At 48.0% G+C, this 19072-nt stretch overlaps 2 protein-coding genes across 2 annotated transcripts in view; both read left to right on the top strand.

Annotated features, from left to right (window-relative positions):
- LOC143299418 (uncharacterized) overlaps positions 1–19072 on the top strand; it is a 100590-nt gene that overhangs the window by 43400 nt on the left and 38118 nt on the right. The window lies entirely within an intron of this gene.
- Positions 8978–12137, top strand: LOC143299417 (toll-like receptor 2). Its single transcript, XM_076612601.1, has one exon. The coding sequence runs from the start codon at positions 8978–8980 to the stop codon at positions 11165–11167; it is 2190 nt and encodes a 729-aa protein (XP_076468716.1). The 3' UTR covers positions 11168–12137.

Below are 19072 nucleotides of genomic sequence, written 5' to 3'. Positions count from 1 at the left end.
ATCCCCCTTCCTGTTGGGAATAAACGTTTCTACCCCCACCATCCCCCTTCCTGTTGGGAATAAACGTTTCTACCCCCCCACCACCACCACCCTTCCTGTTGGGAATAAACGTTTCTACCCCCACCATCCCCCTTTCTGTTGGGAATAAACGTTTCTACCCCCACCACCACCACCCTTCCTGTTGGGAATAAACGTTTCTACCCCCACCATCCCCCTTTCTGTTGGGAATAAACGTTTCTACCCCCACCATCCCCCTTCCTGTTCGGAATAAACGTTTCTACCCCCCCCCCCCCCACCACCACCCTTCCTGTTGGGAATAAACGTTTCTACCCCTACCATCCCCCTTCCTGTTGGGAATAAACCTTTTACCCCAGCTTGTCCCTGTCAAACAAGGCTTTACTTTATCGGGCCAGTCTGCTTTTCCGTAGCTTTGCGCGGTGACCGTTCTGTGGCCTTCAATTACAATGATCTGACAGAGGAACCCCCTGTCCTACACCACAAAGTCCTCTTTGTTTCGGGGACGACGATTTCTTTCTGTCTGTGAACCGTGTTGGCAGTGGGGAAGGAGGACGTGCATGATGCAGTGCTGAAGTGGACAACAAGTGGAAATCCCTGAGCTGTGTATTCCGTGAAGACATTTCCTGGGGTGATATGGAGGGGTGGGGAACGGGGGGTGGGGGAGGTGATATGGAGGGGTGGGGAACGGGAGTAGGTGATATGGAGGGTGGGGAACGGGGGGTGGGGGGAGGTGATATGGAGGGGTGGGGAACGGGGGGTGGGGGAGGTGATATGGAGGGGTGGGGAACGGGGGGTGGGATATGGAGGGGTGGGGAACGGGTGGGGGGAGATATGGAGGGGTGGGGAACGGGGGGAGGGATATGGAGGGGTGGGGAACGGGGGGTGTGATATGGGATATGGAGGGGTGGGGAACGGTGGAAGGGGATATGTAGGGGTGGGGAACGGGGGGTGGGGCGTGATATGGAGGGGTGGGGAACGGTGGGGCGGGGGTTGATACGGAGGGGGAAACGGGGATGGGCGGTTAGCGAGTCCGAGAAACGTATACTGAGCGTAAAAAATGTCGACGTTTGTGTCCCAAGTGTTCGAAGGGGGGGTGGGGGGGGAGGAGGATGGAGGTGTGAACGGGATGGTGATGGGACAGGAGTGGGGGTGTGTGTGAACGGGATGGGACAGGGGTTGGGGTGTGTGTGAACGGGATGGTGGTGAGACAGGGGTGGGGGGGGAGGTGTGAACGGGATGGTGGTGAGACAGGGGTGGGGGGGAGGTGTGAACGGGATGGTGGTGAGACAGGGGTGGGGGTGTGTGTGAACGGGATGGTGATGGGACAGGAGTGTGGGGGGGAGGTGTGAACGGGATGGTGGTGAGACAGGGGTGGGGTGGGGTGTGAACGGGATGGTGGTGAGACAGGGGTGGGGTGTGAACGGGATGGTGGTGAGACAGGGGTGGGGGGGGAGGTGTGAACGGGATGGGGATGGGACAGGGGTGGGGGTGTGTGTGAACGGGATGGTGGTGAGACAGGAGGGTGGGGGGGAGGTGTGAACGGGATGGGGATGGGACAGGGGTGGGGGTGTGTGTGAACGGGATGGTGGTGAGACAGGAGTGTGGGGGGGGTGTGAACGGGATAGTGGTGAGACAGGGGTGTGGGTGGGGTGTGAACGGGATGGTGGTGAGACAGGGGTGTGGGTGGGGTGTGAACGGGATGGTGGTGAGACAGGGGTGTGGGTGGGGTGTGAACGGGATGGTGATGGGACAGGAGTGTGGGGGGGAGGTGTGGACGGGATGGTGATGGGACAGGAGTGTGGGGGGGGGAGGTGTGAACGGGATGGTGGTGAGACAGGGGTGGGGGTGGGGTGTGAACGGGATGGTGGTGAGGCAGGAGTGTGTGTGGGGGTGTGTGTGAACGGGATGGTGGTGGGACAGGGGTGGGGGTGGGGTGTGAACGGGATGGTGATGGGACAGGGGTGGGGGGGGGTGTGTGAACGGGATGGTGGTGAGACAGGGGTGGGGGTGGGGTGTGAACGGGATGGTGATGGGACAGGAGTGGGGGTGTGTGAACGGGATGGGACAGGGGTGGGGGGTGTGTGAACGGGATGGTGGTGGGACAGGGGTGGGGGGTGTGTGAACGGGATGGTGGTGAGACAGGGGTGGGGGTGTGTGAACGGGATGGTGGTGGGACAGGAGTGTGGGGGGGAGGTGTGAACGGGATGGTGGTGAGACAGGGGTGGGGGTGGAGGTGTGAACGGGATGGTGATGGGACAGGAGTGGGGGCGGGGTGTGTGAACGGGATGGTGGTGAGACAGGGGTGGGGGGGGGAGGTGTGAACGGGATGGTGGTGAGACAGGGGTGGGGGGGGGGAGGTGTGAACGGGATGGTGATGGGACAGGAGTGGGGGCGGGGTGTGTAAACGGGATGGTGGTGGTACAGGAGTGGGGGCGGGGTGTGTGAACGGGATGGTGGTGAGACAGGGGTGGGGGGGGGAGGTGTGAACGGGATGGTGGTGAGACAGGGGTGGGGGGTGTGTGAACGGGATGGTGGTGAGACAGGAGTGTGGGGGGGGGAGGTGTGAACGGGATGGTGGTGAGACAGGAGTGTGGGGGGGGGTGTGTGAACGGGATGGTGGTGAGACAGGAGTGTGGGGGGGGGAGGTGTGAACGGGATGGTGGTGAGACAGGGGTGGGGGGTGTGTGAACGGGATGGTGGTGAGACAGGAGTGTGGGGGGGGAGGTGTGAACGGGATGGTGGTGAGACAGGGGTGGGGGGTGTGTGAACGGGATGGTGGTGAGACAGGGGTGGGGGGGGTGTGTGTGAACGGGATGGTGGTGAGACAGGGGTGGGGTGTGAACGGGATGGTGGTGAGACAGGAGTGTGGGGGGAGGTGTGGACGGGATGGTGATGGGACAGGAGGGGGGTGTGTGTAAACGGGATGGTGATGGTACAGGAGTGGGGGCGGGGGGTGTGAACGGGATGGTGAACAGGATTGGGGGGTGGGGGGGGGGGGGAAGCTGGGAAGATAATGTTTCTGTGTCCGTCTTCATTTGTGTGTGGGAGACGTAGGGTGGGAGATGTTCCTCCTCAGCCACATGACCACACAACGCATGTATCGTCACTGGTTAGTTTTGGAAACTTTATCTTGTTCCTGAATATCATTCGCCGCTTAAAAACAAATTTTGACAAAGTAAGGTTTGTCGTGTTTTGCAATGTGTCTGGTTTTGGGTTTTTTGTTGTTGTTTTGTTTTTTAGTGTACACATTTCACTGTCTGTGTGTCTCTGTTGTTTCTCTGTGTGTCTGTGTGTTTATGTAACCCAAACATTGTTGCCTGCTTAAATTGTTGGTGGCACTGACAGACAGATAAACACAGACACAGACACAAGAGCACTTTGTTTTGTTTTTTTAATAAAGTTGAAAAAATGCATCAGCATTTATTTTATTTTTTCAAGATTAAACTTGAAAATGCAAATGTCTGTCAGCGTGTGACGGCTTTTTCCACATGTCTGTGGCGTGTTTTGAATCCGTTGTTTTCTGCCATCCCTCTTGCTGTTCGTTTACCTCTTTATTTGGGACAGGCCGTTCCATATTCATGTTGGGGATTTTGAAAACAGTTGTCATGTTTTCGAATTTCCTTTCCCTGTCCCCACCCCCTCCACTCCAGTCATATTGCTGTTTGTCTTATGTACTGTATATAATTGTATTTGAGGTTTTGTACGTATATAACTGAGTTTAGTTTGACTCGTGATAAACTACTGCGAAAGAAACATAGGAAACACTTTGTGAAAGACGTTCACTTTGTCTGGCTCCCCGACTGAACAATCATTGCCGTCAGTAAGAGGTTTAGTAGTAGTTGTGCAAAATACGTCAGATCAGAACAGGCACTACTGGACACCACCGAAGTGACTCAGCAGCAGTGCAGGGTCTCCTCTAGTGTGCGGCCTCCTGGGGACCTGGCGACAGACGAACCCGAGTGTGGCTGTGTATAGAGAACTCGGAATGAGCGGCGTGGGAGCAACACACAAACACACACGCGCGCGCGCGCGCGAACACAAGCACGCACGCACGCACGCAAGCACGCACACACACACACACACAGGGAGAGAGGGGAGAGAGAGGGAGAGAGTAACATGAGAGACAGAAAGTGGGGATGGGGGCAAGCAAACTATAATTTTGGACGTCACAAATATGCTGCCAATATGCAAATGTGGACTTGATGTCATGATAAAGAGAGACGCATAGAGAGAGAGAGAGGGGGGGGGGGCAGAGAGAGAGGGAGGGTGCATAAACAGAGAAAAGAAAGAGGGGAAGAAAGAGACACAGACAGACCGAGGCAGGCAGGGAGGCAGACAGACAGAGCACACAGCAAAATGCAAAATTCAGTCAGAGACAAAAGCAGCCACCACTGTGTCCTTTATTGACCATTGCAGTATCACCCACCCTATTTCATCGAACGCACACTAGAGAGAAAAGATGGGGGTGGGGGGTCAGAGAAGGGTAGAGATGGGGTGGGGGTCAGGGAAGGGTAGAGATGGGGTGGGGGGTCGGTGAAGGGTAGAGATGGGGGTGGAGGGAGGGTAGAGATGGGGGGTGGGGGTCAGTGAAGAGTAGAGATTGGGGTGGAGGGAGGGTAGAGATGGGGTGGGGTCATGGGAGGGTAGAGATGGGAGTGGAGGAGGGTAGAGATGGGGTGGGGGGTCAGGGGAGGGTAGAGATGGGGGTGGGGTCAGTGAAGGGTAGAGATGGGGTGGGGGTGCGGGTCAGGGAAAGGAAGAGATGAGAGTGGGGGTCAGGGAATGGAAGAGGTGGGGTGGGGGTCAGGGAATTGAAGGGAAGAGATGGGGTGGGGTCAGGGAAGGGTAGAGATGGTAATGGGGGTCAGGGAATGGAAGAGGTATTTGTATTTGTATTTCTTTTTATCACAACAGCTTTCTCTGTGTGAAATTCGGGCTGCTCTCCCTAGGGAGAGCGCGTCGCCATACCACAGCGCCACCCATTTTTTTGTATTTTTTCCTGCGTGCAGTTTTATTTGTTTTCCTATCGAAGTGGATTTTTCTACAGAATTTTGCCAGGAACAACCCTTTTTTGTTGCCGTGGGTTCTTTTACGTGCGCAAAGTGCATGCTGCACACGGGACCTCGGTTTATCGTCTCATCCGAATGACTAGCGTCCAGACCACCACTCAAGGTCTAGTGGAGGGGGAGAAAATTTCGGGGGCTGTGCCGTGATTCGAACCAGCGCGCTCAGATTCTCTCGCTTCCTAGGCGGACGCGTTACCTCTAGGCCATCCCTCCACAGGTGGGGGTGGGGGTCAGGGAAGGGTAGAGATGGTGATGGGGGTCAGGGAATTGAAGGGAAGAGATGTGGGTGGGGTCAGGGAATTGAAGGGAAGAGATGGGGTGGGGTCAGGGAAGAGATGAGAGTGGGGGTCAGTGAAGGGTAGAGATGGGGGTGGGGTCAGTGAAGGGAAGAGACGGGGTGGGGGTCAGGGAAGGGTAGAGATGGGGTGGGGGTCAGGGAAGAGATGAGAGTGGGGGTCAGTGAAGGGTAGAGATGGGGGTGGGGTCAGTGAAGGGTAGAGATGGGGGTGGGGTCAGTGAAGGGAAGAGACGGGGTGGGGGTCAGGGAAGGGTAGAGATTGGGGTGGGGGTCAGGGAAGGGAAGGGTAGAGATTGGGGTGGGGGCCAGGGAAGGGTAGAGATGGGGGTGGGGCTGGGGACCAGTGAAGGGTAGAGATGGGGTGGGGTCAGGGAAGGGAAGAGACGTGGTGGGGGTGCGGGTCAGGGAAGGGAAGAGATGAGAGTGTGGGTCAGGGAAGGGTAGAGATGGTGATGGGGGTCAGGGAAGGGTAGAGATTGGGGTGGGGGTCAGGGAATTGATGGGAAGAGATGGGGGTGGGGGTCAGGGAAGGGAAGAGATGGGTGGCGCTGTGCTGTGGCGATGCAGCCTGATTTTCACACACAGAAATGTGTTGCGACAAAAAGTAATGCACTGCAACACAACACAACACAACACGATCACGTGGTCTTTAAACAAAAGCGCGTTTTCTGTGTTTTTCAGCATGTACATAGTCCAGTTATTCTTGTTCTTCCTTCTCCACACGCTGGGTCCGTTAAGGACAAGTTGTCCGCTAAGGACTGAAGCCGACAATGGGCATTGTGTTGTCGGGCACTGACCTTCGGACTGACGGGCCGGCCCTTCAAACAGTGGCCGTTCTGAGGAAGGCAGAACAGGACGAAGATGCGGCATTGTTTGTATGAGGATTGATACAATGGCAAAGGCTTGTCTACTTAGTCATATGTCTGTCTGTATGTATATTTGTCTCTTTGTGTTGTTGGTTGGTTGGTTGCTAGTCTTGTTAGTTTTGTGGTGGATTTGGCAATGAACAGCCTGGAAAAATGGTAACTTGTTTTGTCTCTGTCTCTCTCTCTCTCCCTTCCCCTCTCTGTCTCTCCCTCCTTCTGTGACTCTCCTTCCATCCACTTTCTTTCCGCTCTCTCTCTCTCTCTCTCTCGCCCCCGTCCCCACCCCCTCCCCCCACCCCCACTCTCTCTCTTGACAGACTCACATATCCCACTCACTCCTCCCATCATCTGGTACAATACATGGTACCAAGACAGTCTTGCCCCTTTGAGATGCAGCGCTTCCAATGCTGGTTGTTGAATGTGTCTGCCTCAAGTTTTATCCTGCAGTCTCCAGAGTGTTTCACTTTGAAACTGGATGCCACTGGCAACACAAAGGCTGCCTTTACTGGATTTCACCATGCCTTCCTCTCGAGAAATCTGTCAGATGTAAATCATAAATTAACTTTCTGTCTACCAGTCTGTCTGTCTGTCTGTCTGTCTCCGTTTTTGTTTCTCTCTCACTCACCCACCCTTCCCCCTTAGCCCCCCCCTCTCTCTCTCTCTCTCTCTCTCTCTTATCACTGGTAGTGACCCTCAGTAAAAGAAAAGACTCTGTGTCTGTGTGTGTGTGCGTGTGTGTGTGTGTGTGTAGACGCATGACTCAGATGCTGAGCCGCTCGGTAGTCCTGACAATGAGTGAAGGAAGTGGACCTACTTGTCCCGGAAGTTGAACGCCATTCAGTCAGTCACCTCTGACGTCACTGACAGCCTAGCCGCCAGGCTTGGCTATTGTACTCCATTTCACAGGAATTCAGCGGACAGTGAACCACATGATGATTCAAGTCGACTTCCATGTGGACGTAAAATCCCACAAAAGGTTATATTATACTGGCTGACTGGTTTCGGTTTTTGCTACACTCTCTCGTAGCGTCTGAAAGAGCTGGGTGTTCGTAGTTACAAAGTCCACAAAGATATGCGTCGGTTCCCAAAGGGGAACAGCTGTTGTGATCTTCAGTGTTGTCCCTCCAGCAAAGCACGGTGAAAGAAAAACAAAACAAAAGACAACAGAAAAGACTTTAGCAGCAACAAGAAGATCAGTATTTCAACGCAATGAAAACACTTGTGGTGTGGAAGAACTCTGATGACGCCGTCATTCAACAAAGTTACATGGTGTACTCAGCTGATGTTGACTTTCAGAAACTTCAGCATACAGACAACACGCACTGTCGTGATCCATCTTGTTTTGGGAACACAACTTTCAACGCTATCCAGCATTTGTCTGTAGTGCGTAAAGAGCAGTGACCGTGAAAACAAGAACTCCTTTCATCGCAGACGAATTTTGCAGTGAATAAGAATAAATGTGGGATCTGCACTGTAAAAAGCTCACGGCTAAATGGACAGTGTGGTGGTGGTGAGAGTGGTATGGAGGGGGTCAGGGCTAAATGGACTTGGTGTGTTGTGGTGAGTGGTGTGGAGCTTCAAGCGTCGCTAGACACCTGCAGAATTCCCATTGCCGGGAGGGAAACCCTGGCCACTGACCGCAGCGCCTGGCACTGGCTGTCTGAAGGGAGTTGTGGTGACTGGCTGTCTGTGACTGGCTGTCTGAAGGGAGTTGTGACCTTTGAGGAGAGGGCTGTCTGAAGGGAGTTGTGACCTTTGAGGAAAGGGCTGTCTGAAGGGAGTTGTGACCTTTGAGGAGAGGGCTGTCTGAAGGGAGTTGTGACCTTTGAGGAGAGGGCTGTCTGAAGGGAGTTGTGACCTTTGAGGAGAGGTGTCTTCAGGACCTCCACCAGAAGCGTCATTCCCGCAACGATAGGAGACGAGACCTGTCATCTGCTGTTGCCTGCCCACAGTGCTACATTTGACGTGTGGTGCTGGTGTTGACGTGTTGGGGAGACGTGTTGGTGCGGGTGTTGATCTGCCCGTGTTGGGGAGATGTGCTTGTGACTGCAGCACGTGACACGAGTTAGGCTTCCTGTTTCCAGGACTGCTGTGAAGAAGTGACTGATACACAGTAGATCTGAAAATGTGTGAGTCTGACTCCATAGGACGTGCTCGTGAAGGCGTGTGGGGCACGTAAAGGCGTACAGTGAAAAGACATCTTATGCTTTGGTGAGAACAAACCATACATTGCCACAATACAACTGCTACTGTTTTGAAAAAAACTATATTTAAGAACGACGTGTGTGTCTTAATTTCACTGACCATAGAAAAGGAATTTTTAAATCTGTTTTTTTTTAAGGCTGCTTCTGATTAAGACGTGCTTTGAAGAACGTTTTGTTTAAACAATACCAAATGTTAGAATGTATATAATCCACACTCTGAAATGCTTCTGTAAATTGTCATTTGTGGTGATGTAAAACTATGTGATGGTGAGACACGCTCTGAGAAAACAGTTCCTCAGTATTTGAACCTGAATCGTTGTGTTTTTGGCTGTGGTGTAACGAAATTTGCAACCTGATGGATAGTTTCTGACCATGCCAAAGGCAGTCGTGACGACATTCTCTTCAATTTATCAGGTATAGAATTTGCATAGTGTTTGTGTTGGCCAGATGTGGAATGTCGCCAAGTCAGACGTGCTTCAGGAATGGACTGATGGAAGCACTGCTCTGAAAAGTCGCTGATGCTCAATGATGGCACGTAGAGTTGTTTGTTGTTATGTCTGGTTGCTTTGCCAGTTTGTTGTGTTTCCTGGAGAAGTTCAGGGACCCCCCAGTGCTGTTGGTTCTGAACCACTGACATCCACCCTGACAATCCCCCCAGCAGAGGCACCGTGTGGTGATGGACTATGTACATGTACACAACTATCCGCAGACTGTGTCGGCCGTTTGGCCCAGGTCACTTATATTCCTAAACTACCTGAGCAAGTGCGTTATGTGGATTTATCTCTCAACAATTTCTCTTCAGCTGATTTGACTGACTATTTTTTTGAAAACTTGACAAATGTGGTCAATTTAAACTTGTCGTTCAACAGTTTTACATTGCTTTCACGAGATGTGTTTGAAGGGATGGTTGAATTATGCAGTCTGATTTTGAGTAACAATGAAAAGTTGGATCTTGAATCGATTCGAGAAGTACTGTCTGTTCAAGGCTTAGACGTCGTTGAAGCAGAAAACTGCAACCTACCGCCCCCTCCAGAAAATTTCTTTGAAAATATAACCACTACTGTCGCTCATTTGAGTCTTGGTTCTAACCCACACGGCGGTTCATACCCCCTGGATGGGTTTTGTGTTTTTGAGTTTCTGTTTTATATCAAACTTTGTGACTGTGACTTTAACGACATTACATCATCGTGCCAAGTTCCGTTCGGCGATCTTGACCTGTCAGGCAACACTCTGCGGAAATTTCCCCAGACTTGCATTGGAGAGGAATCCGTGTTCCCTTCACTGGAGACTTTGTGGTTGGCGCACAATGAAATAGACAGTCTTTCCGCGTCAGACGTCTGCCTTCCATTGTTGGAATACCTTGATCTCTCTTTCAACAGAATCATATCATACCCCACAGGAGCATTCCAGTTAGAAACGTTCCCAGTTTTAGATTATCTTGATGTCAGACACCAATTCCATGACAAAGGCACCGCAATGGTACTTGAAGATGGTGCTTTCAATAATCCTTCCTTACAAACCATTGACCTTCGTGATAATCAACTGCAAATTGCTAATCCTAGCAAAACTGGAAAACATGCATTCGCTAACTGCTTTGGTGTGAGAAATCTGCTCTTAGATTGGAATGATTTTACGGACGTTGACGATCTAAGGTTTCTGGAGCTGTTCAGTTCTATGCCGTTATTGACGTATTTGTCACTTGCCAATACTAAGCTGAATTCCATCCTCAGCAAAGCCTTTCCGAAGTTTCGTTATTTACAGGCGCTGTACATACACGACAATATCATTTCAAGCGTTCCCGATGGAGCTTTTGATTCATTTCAGGGTCTGACAGAACTTTATCTGCACAACAACAGGATCAAATCCATCTCCCCAAACACATTTGGTCAAGGACTGCGCGGAAGACTAATCACTTTGACTTTGGGTTTGAACCCCTGGGATTGTTCCTGCGAACTGTTGTGGTTTCAAGCCTGGTTCCAATCTGAGCCAGACGTCTTCACGGGGCTGATGGAAAAGGTGACGGACTATAAATGCTCCAACGTCCCGGCTCTGACACTGGCTGACTTCCACATGGACCAGCAGGCGTGCGCGCTGAGCCGGGAAGCGAACCTAGCCCTCATCCACATTACCGTCGTTGTCATCGTCGCTCTGACCGTGGTGATCCTCGCCTTCCGCTTCCGCTGGCACTTCCGGCTGTTGCTATACGAGGTGTTCCGGGGTCGGGACAACCTCCGGAGACAGCGTCTCCAGGCCGACAACTTTGACTTCGATGTCTTCGTGTCGTACGCCTGTGAGGATCTGCACTGGGTCCGGCAGCACCTGGAGGGCCGGTTGGAGGGGGAGCTGGGGCTGAGGCTGTGCCTGCACCAGAGGGACTTCCTTCCGGGCAGACACATCGTGGACAACATCGTGCACAGCGTGGACAGCAGCAAGAAGATCCTCATGGTCTTCTCCGCAAACTTCCTCAGCAGTCACTGGTGTCAGTTCGAACTCTCTGTATGCTTGACTCACGCCTTGGACTTCGATGACTCTCTGATCGTCGTGTGTGTAGATGACGTCATATCACGTGACATGACGTCAGCAATGAGGGCGGTGTTGAAGACGACGACGTATATTCAGTGGAGTGAGGGTGAGGGTGAGGAGGCTGTGGCCTCCTGGAGACGTCTGCATCTGGCCCTGCATGAAATACTGCCCAATGGGCACAACCATGTGTAGGGTGTGTAGGGCTGAATGATGATTGGTTGACAGTAACGTCACCCCACCAGCTGAATGATGATTGGTTGACAGTAACGTCACCCCACCAGCTGAATGATGATTGGTTGACAGTAACGTCACTCCATCTGTTGAATCATTATGGATTGACAGTAACGTCACCTCCACCTGTTGAATCATTATTGATCGACAGTAAAGCCACTCCATCTGTTGAATAATTATTGATTGACAGTAACGTCACCCCCACCTATTGATTCATTACTGATTGACTGTAAAGTCACCCTCACCTGTTGAATCATTATTGATTGACTGTAAAGTCACCCTCACCTGTTGAATCATTATTGACTGACTGTAAAGTCACCCTCACCTGTTGAATCATTACTGATTGACTGTAAAGTGACCCTCACCTGTTGAATAATTACTGATTGACAGTAAAGTGACCCTCACCTGTTGAATCATTATTGATTGACTGTAAAGTGACCCTCACCTGTTGAATCATTATTGATTGACAGTAAAGTGACCCTCACCTGTTGAATCATTATTGATTGACAGTAAAGTGACCCTCACCTGTTGAATAATTACTGATTGACAGTAAAGTGATCATCACCTGTTGAATCATTATTGATTGTTAGTAAGGTGACCCTCACCTGTTGAATCATTATTGATTGACAGTAAAGTGACCCTCACCTGTTGAATAATTATTGACTGTAAAGTCACCCTCACCTGTTGAATCATTATTGATTGACTGTAAAGTCACCCTCACCTGTTGAATCATTATTGATTGACTGTAAAGTGACCTTCACCTGTTGAATCATTACTGATTGACTGTAAAGTCACCCTCACCTGTTGAATCATTATTGATTGACTGTAAAGTCACCCTCACCTGTTGAATCATTACTGATTGACTGTAAAGTGACCCTCACCTGTTGAATCATTACTGATTGACAGTAAAGTGACCCTTCCTGTTGAATCATTATTGATTGACAGTAAAGTGACCCTTCCTGTTGAATCATTATTGATTGACAGTAAAGTGACCCTCACCTGTTGAATAATTACTGATTGACAGTAAAGTGACCCTCACCTGTTGAATAATTACTGATTGACAGTAAAGTGACCCTTCCTGTTGAATCATTATTGATTGACAGTAAAGTGACCCTCACCTGTTGAATCATTATTGATTGACAGTAAAGTGACCCTCACCTGTTGAATAATTACTGATTGACTGTAAAGTGACCCTCACCTGTTGAATCATTATTGATTGACAGTAAAGTGACCCTCACCTGTTGAATCATTATTGATTGACAGTAAAGTGACCCTCACCTGTTGAATAATTACTGATTGACAGTAAAGTGATCATCACCTGTTGAATCATTATTGATTGACAGTAAGGTGACCCTCACCTGTTGAATAATTATTGATTGACTGTAAAGTCACCCTCACCTGTTGAATCATTATTGATTGACTGTAAAGTCACCCTCACCTGTTGAATCATTATTGATTGACAGTAAAGTCATCCCCACCTGTTGAATCATTATTGATTGACTGTAAAGTCACCCTCACCTGTTGAATCATTATTGATTGACAGTAAAGTGACCCTCACCTGTTGAATAATTATTGATTGACAGTAAAGTCATCCCCACCTGTTGAATCATTATTGATTGACAGTAAAGTGACCCTCACCTGTTGAATCATTATTGATTGACAGTAAAGTCATCCCCACCTGTTGAATCATTATTGATTGACAGTAAAGTCACCCTCACCTGTTGAATCATTATTGATTGACAGTAAAGTCATCCCCACCTGTTGAATCATTATTGATTGACAGTAAAGTCATCCCCACCTGTTGAATCGTTATTGATTGATATAAAAGTCACTCCACTTGTTGAATCATTATTGATTGACATTAAAATCACTCCATCAGTGAATCGTTATTGATTGACAGTAACGTCACCCCCACCTGTTGAAACATTATTGATTGATAATAAAGTCACTCAATCTGTTACCGAACCTGTTGAATGATTATTGATTTGCATTAAAGTCACACCCGTCTGTTGAATATCCATTGATTGACAGTAAAGTCACCCTCACCTATTGAATAATTATTCATGGACCGTAAAGTCACCCTCATTTGTTGAATAATGATTGATTGACAGTAACGTCACCCCCATCTGTTGAATAATGATTGATTGACAGTAAAGTCGCCACACCTGTTGATTAATGATTGATTGACAGTAAAGTCGCCCCACCTGTTGAATAATGATTGATTGACAGTAAAGTCGCCCCACCTGTTGAATAATGATTGATTGACGGTGAAGTCATCCCCCTCGTGCTGAATAATGATTGATTGGCAAAGTCAACGTCTCTGGTTTGATTATCATTGGAAGTCAGCATCATGCCTTACTATGTGGTATGTTTCATTATGCGTGAATACGTGTGTGTGTGTGTGTGTGTGTGTGTGTGTGTGTGTGTGTGCGCGCGCGCGCGCGCGCGCGTGCTTGTGTGGGGAGGAAGCGGATATGTATATGCATGCTTGTATGTGTGATGGATGCATTGAGTTCATGTGTGTATGTAACTTTCTAGGAACATTTGGTTTGTATAAGTCTCTCTCTCTCTCTCTCTCTCTCTCTCTCTCTCTCTCTCTCTCTCTCTCTCTCATGAAGAATACAGACAGACAGTCCTCTGTGTGGGATAGTCATGAAGAACACAGACAGTCCTCTGTGTGGGATAGTCATGAAGAACACAGACACAGTCCTCTGTGTGGGATAGTCATGAAGAACACAGACAGTCCTCGATGTGGGATAGTCGTGAAGAATACAGACAGACAGTCCTCTGTGTGGGATAGTCATGAAGAACACAGACAGTCCTCGATGTGGGATAGTCGTGAAGAATACAGACAGACAGTCCTCTGTGTGGGATAGTCATGAAGAATACAGACAGACAGTCCTCTGTGTGGGATAGTCATGAAGAACACAGACACAGTCCTCTGTGTGGGATAGTCATGAATAACACAGACACAGTCCTCTGTGTGGGATAGTCATGAAGAACACAGACAGACAGTCCTCTGTGTGGGATAGTTATGAAGAACACAGACAGTCCTCTGTGTGGGATAGTTATGAAGAACACAGACAGTCCTCGATGTGGGATAGTCATGAAGAATACAGACAGTCCTCGATGTGGGATAGTCATGAAGAACACAGACACAGTCCTCTGTGTGGGATAGTCATGAAGAACACAGACAGACAGTCCTCTGTGTGGGATAGTCATGAAGAACACAGACATAGTCCTCTGTGTGGGATAGTCATGAAGAACACAGACAGTCCTCGATGTGGGATAGTCATGAAGAATACAGACAGTCCTCGATGTGGGATAGTCATGAAGAATACAGACAGTCCTCGATGTGGGATAGTCATGAAGAATACAGACAGTCCTCTGTGTGGGATAGTCATGAAGAACACAGACACAGTCCTCTGTGTGGGATAGTCATGAAGAATACAGACACAGTCCTCTGTGTGGGATAGTCATGAAGAACACAGACAGTCCCCGATGTGGGATAGTCATGAAGAATACAGACAGTCCTCGATGTGGGATAGTCATGAAGATTACAGACAGACAGTCCTCTGTGTGGGATAGTCATGAAGATTACAGACAGACAGTCCTCTGTGTGGGATAGTCATGAAGAATACAGACAGACAGTCCTCTGTGTGGGATAGTCATGAAGAACACAGACACAGTCCTCTGTGTGGGATAGTCATGAAGAACACAGACACAGTCCTCTGTGTGGGATAGTCATGAAGAACACAGACACAGTCCTCTGTGTGGGATAGTCATGAAGAATACAAACACAGTCGTCTGTGTGGGATAGTCATGAAGAATACAGACAGACAGTCCTCTGTGTGGTATAGTCATGAAGAATACAGACAGATAGTCCTCTGTGTGGGATAGTCATGAAGAACACAGACACAGTCCTCTGTGTGGGATAGTCATGAAGAACGATGCAAGAGGAACAGGGTAAAGAACTACAGAGAGAGACGTCAAAGAGTGCAGGCTGATCCATATACGTTGCGCCACAAAACGCATAACTGGTCAGGATTTTGCGAACCTACCAATGTATGTATAAAGCATCAGTCTATTATGAACTTTGATAAACAATATAAATAAATGCATTAATCCCCGAAAACGAAGCATGGGTGCCTATATTTCGCGGTGTGAAACTGTTATACACGTAAAAAACCCACTGGTACATAGGAGTGCATGTGGAGATGTATCCCACGAACGCAGAGGGAGATGAAGAAATAAGTAAGGTGCTTCAGTTTCAGTTTCACTTTAAAGCAGACTGACCGATATACGCTACACCGCACCTGCTGTTAAAGAAGAAAATAGGACACATACCTCATCAGCAGGAGTGGAGAGAAGAAGAGAGAAGAGAAGAGAGGAGGAGAGAGAAGAGAGGAGAGAGAGGAGAACAGAGGAGAGAGAAGAGAGGGGAGAGAAGAGAGGAGAGAGGAGAAGAGAGGAAAGAGGAGAGAGAAGAGAAGAGAGAGGAGAAGAGAGGAGAGAGAAGAGAAGGAGAAGAGAGGAGAGAAGAGAGAGGAGAAGAGAGGAAAGAGAGGAGAGAGAAGAGAGGAGATAAGAGAGAGGAGAAGAGAGGAGAGAAGAGAGAGGAGAAGAGAGGAGAGAGAAGGAGAAGAGAGGAGAGAAGAGAGAGGAGAAGACAGGAGAGAGAAGAGATGAGAGAAGAGAGAGGAGAAGAGAGGAGAGGAGAGAGAAGAGAGGAGATAAGAGAGAGGAGAAGAGAGGAGAGAAGAGAGAGGAGAAGAGAGAAGAGAAGGAGAAGAGAGGAGAGGAGAGAGGAGAGGAGAAGAGAGATGAGAAGAGAGGATAGGAGAGAGAAGAGAGGAGAAGATAGGAGAGAAGCTCATTATTTGGCTTGTTTTCATTCTTTCCTCATGGAAAGGGAAAATATTACAAACACACAATACAAAAGCATAACATTATATAGATGAATTTCAAATTACGCAAAATTTATATATATATATATATGCGAACATCATAAGTACATTCCTAAACATCACTGAGAACAGACAAAGAAGAAGAGGGTCAGGAAGAGGGTGATAAAAGGAATGCCGTGGTCTGGTTGTTGCAGACTGTACAAATGAGTGTCCCCAGAGGATCAGTTTCCCTGACGTGGAATCCGGGCTGGGCAGGCTGCAATCAATACTGGGACAAATAACCACATCAACACCTTACAAAAAGAGAAATCACAACGAAAAAAAAAATCAGAATTTTATCATTTTCTCCGCTCTCTCTATTATGTTATTCATAATTTGTTTTTGATTTATTTTGATTTTGTCTTTTTCCTGTTTGCCCTGAAGGCTGGATGTAAAGAAGTGTATATGCTTATTCCGCTTCCTTCATTGAACAATTCTCTCTCTCTGTCTCTGTCTCTGTCTCTCTCTCTCTCTCTCTCTCTCTCTCTCTCTCTCTCCTACACAGCCACGACCCATGATTGTACGATTTACCAGATGGAGAGACAAGATGACAATCCTCACAGACTGCAGGAAAGAGGGGTGAGGGTGGCCAATGACATGACAAAAGCACAAGCACAGATCGTTGGCAGAGCAAGAGTGAAGGCAAAAGGGCCTGTTTCCGCAAATGTCAGCTGGTAGTAGAACACAGGGTCTTTGATCAGCGATCATATGCGCAGGTTGTTGGGGGTGGAGGTGATGTTGATCAAGATGCTAGAGCTCCAGTGCACTGTGTTCCATTCGGGAACGAAGTGGGCGTGTCAGTCTCAGCCAATCAACGGGGGTATTCCCCTCGCCTTGTCAGTGAGGAGGTGATGACGTCATCAGCTGACACCTCCACGCAAAACGGAACGGACAGTGTGAGCACACCCCCACCCCCCTCTTCACCTTCTCGCACACGTACAACCCAGGACCAGCGGCAGCGTGACGGCAGCGATGAGAGTGGACACGGGGACTTCCCACGTGACGTCGGAACCAGTTCAGCGGGTGAACGACGCGGGTCAGGCAGAGGCAGCGGGGGTTTCCCGGGCGTTGAGTGTCACAGTGGCAGTGACACACGTGCAACACGTGGAGGCATGTATCAGGCAGGCAGATGGGGATGCACGCTTACCTGGGGAACCAGCCACGCAAGTCTCCCGTTGGTTCGGCTCGCGGCAGAGGGAGAGGTGGCAGTGGCAGTGACAGGCACCTGCCTCGAGTGTGACGAGGAAACCACAGGACAGGCCCGACCATCCACTTCAGTGGAAGTTCTTGAACTATAATGTAGAAAACTTGTTTAGTAAATTAAAGGATGTTTCTTTCATGAACTATGTAAATAAATTCGATTTTGTTTGCATCACTGGATGTTTTCTTGATCGTTCATTTCATTTCAGTAATGTGTTTACCGATTACATTCAGTTTTATGCACCAGCAAGAAAGTTATCTTTGCAGGGTAGACGTTCAGGAGGAGTGTTAATGTTGGTGAGAAAGTGTCTGACAGGGAGTGTGAAAAAAATAAGGTTGGAATGTGATAATGCTATAGCTATTAAAGTGGACAAGACTGTATTTTGTTTAAAGATATTGTTATTGTTGCTTGTTATGTTGTACCTGAAGGAGGTCCTGCATATAATAATAAAATGGTTAAGGATGGTGTATTGGTATTGGAAGAATCACTGTTGAATCAGTTTGAAAAAGATGATGTATACTTTGCGATATTCGGTGATTTGAATGCCAGAACAGGTCATAAACAAGCTGAACCTGAAGAAATGTCCAACTTTTTTGGTGATGTGAAGTGTGACAGTATGAATGAAAATAATTGTGCACGTTGTTCAAAAGACGAAACGGTTAATAATTTTGGTAAAACATTGTTGGACTTGTGTTTCATACTTAATTTGATTATTTTGAATGGTTTCTGTAATGGTGACAAAGATGGTGAATATACGTTTGTGTCACCTAATGGATGTAGCGTGATTGTTTATTTTCTTATTCCTAGTGATTTGCTATTTTGCTTTGATTTGCATGTTGGTGATGGTGGCATTTGCCAGTTGAGGTAACATGGAAAAGGGCCCATTGTAACTTTGGTGTTACAAACCCAAAGAAAGAGTACGAAAAAAAAATTGTATGGTCAGATGAGAATGCTAACATTTTATAGAAATGAACTTGATAGTGATGAATTTCATGACAGTTTACAGAAGGCTTTTCAATTATTATACGTTAACGTGAATGACAGTTTAAACCATTTTGTTACTGCTTTGTATGGAGCTGCTGCATGTATGGTTCGACGAGTGGAACATGGAAGGAAAAAAGTGAATGAGTGGTTTGATGATGAATGTGTACAAAAGAAAAAGGAAATTAAAAGGTTGTTGAAAATATTTCAGAGATGTAAAACAGAAAAGGATAAGCCAGAGAAAAGACAGGAGTATGCTGCAGCACGAAAAGAATATGTTAAACTGAGAAAAACAAAAGAACGAGAATTTGAAAATAACAGATTAAAAAAACTAACAGATTCAGTCAGTCACTTTCAGACATTTTCGTCAGTAATAAGATCCGTAAATAGAAAAGCTTTTGTGTATAACGACATATCCATGATACAATGGCATGATTACTCCTTTAGGGTTTTTAATGATTTCGACAATGCTGTAATACAAGAAGAAGAAATTGTATTGGAAGCAGAAGATGAGCTTGAGCCATTATTTAATGATCCTATATCTAAAGAAGAAGTTGTTGCTAGTATCAGACATCTAAATTTTGAAAAAAAAAAGTGCAGGCCCTGACAAAATTGTTGGAGAAATGTTGAGGTGTGCATATTCTGTTATGATTGATTTCCTTGTTATTTAATCAGCTGTTTGAAAATGGTACGTTTCCTTTTGAGTGGGCAAAATCCATTATTATCCCTATCTACAAA

Source organism: Babylonia areolata, chromosome 25 (genome assembly GCF_041734735.1).
Source record: "Babylonia areolata isolate BAREFJ2019XMU chromosome 25, ASM4173473v1, whole genome shotgun sequence".
Classification (NCBI taxonomy): Eukaryota; Metazoa; Mollusca; class Gastropoda; order Neogastropoda; family Buccinidae; genus Babylonia; species Babylonia areolata.
This window is presented reverse-complemented; position numbering and strand designations above follow the sequence as displayed.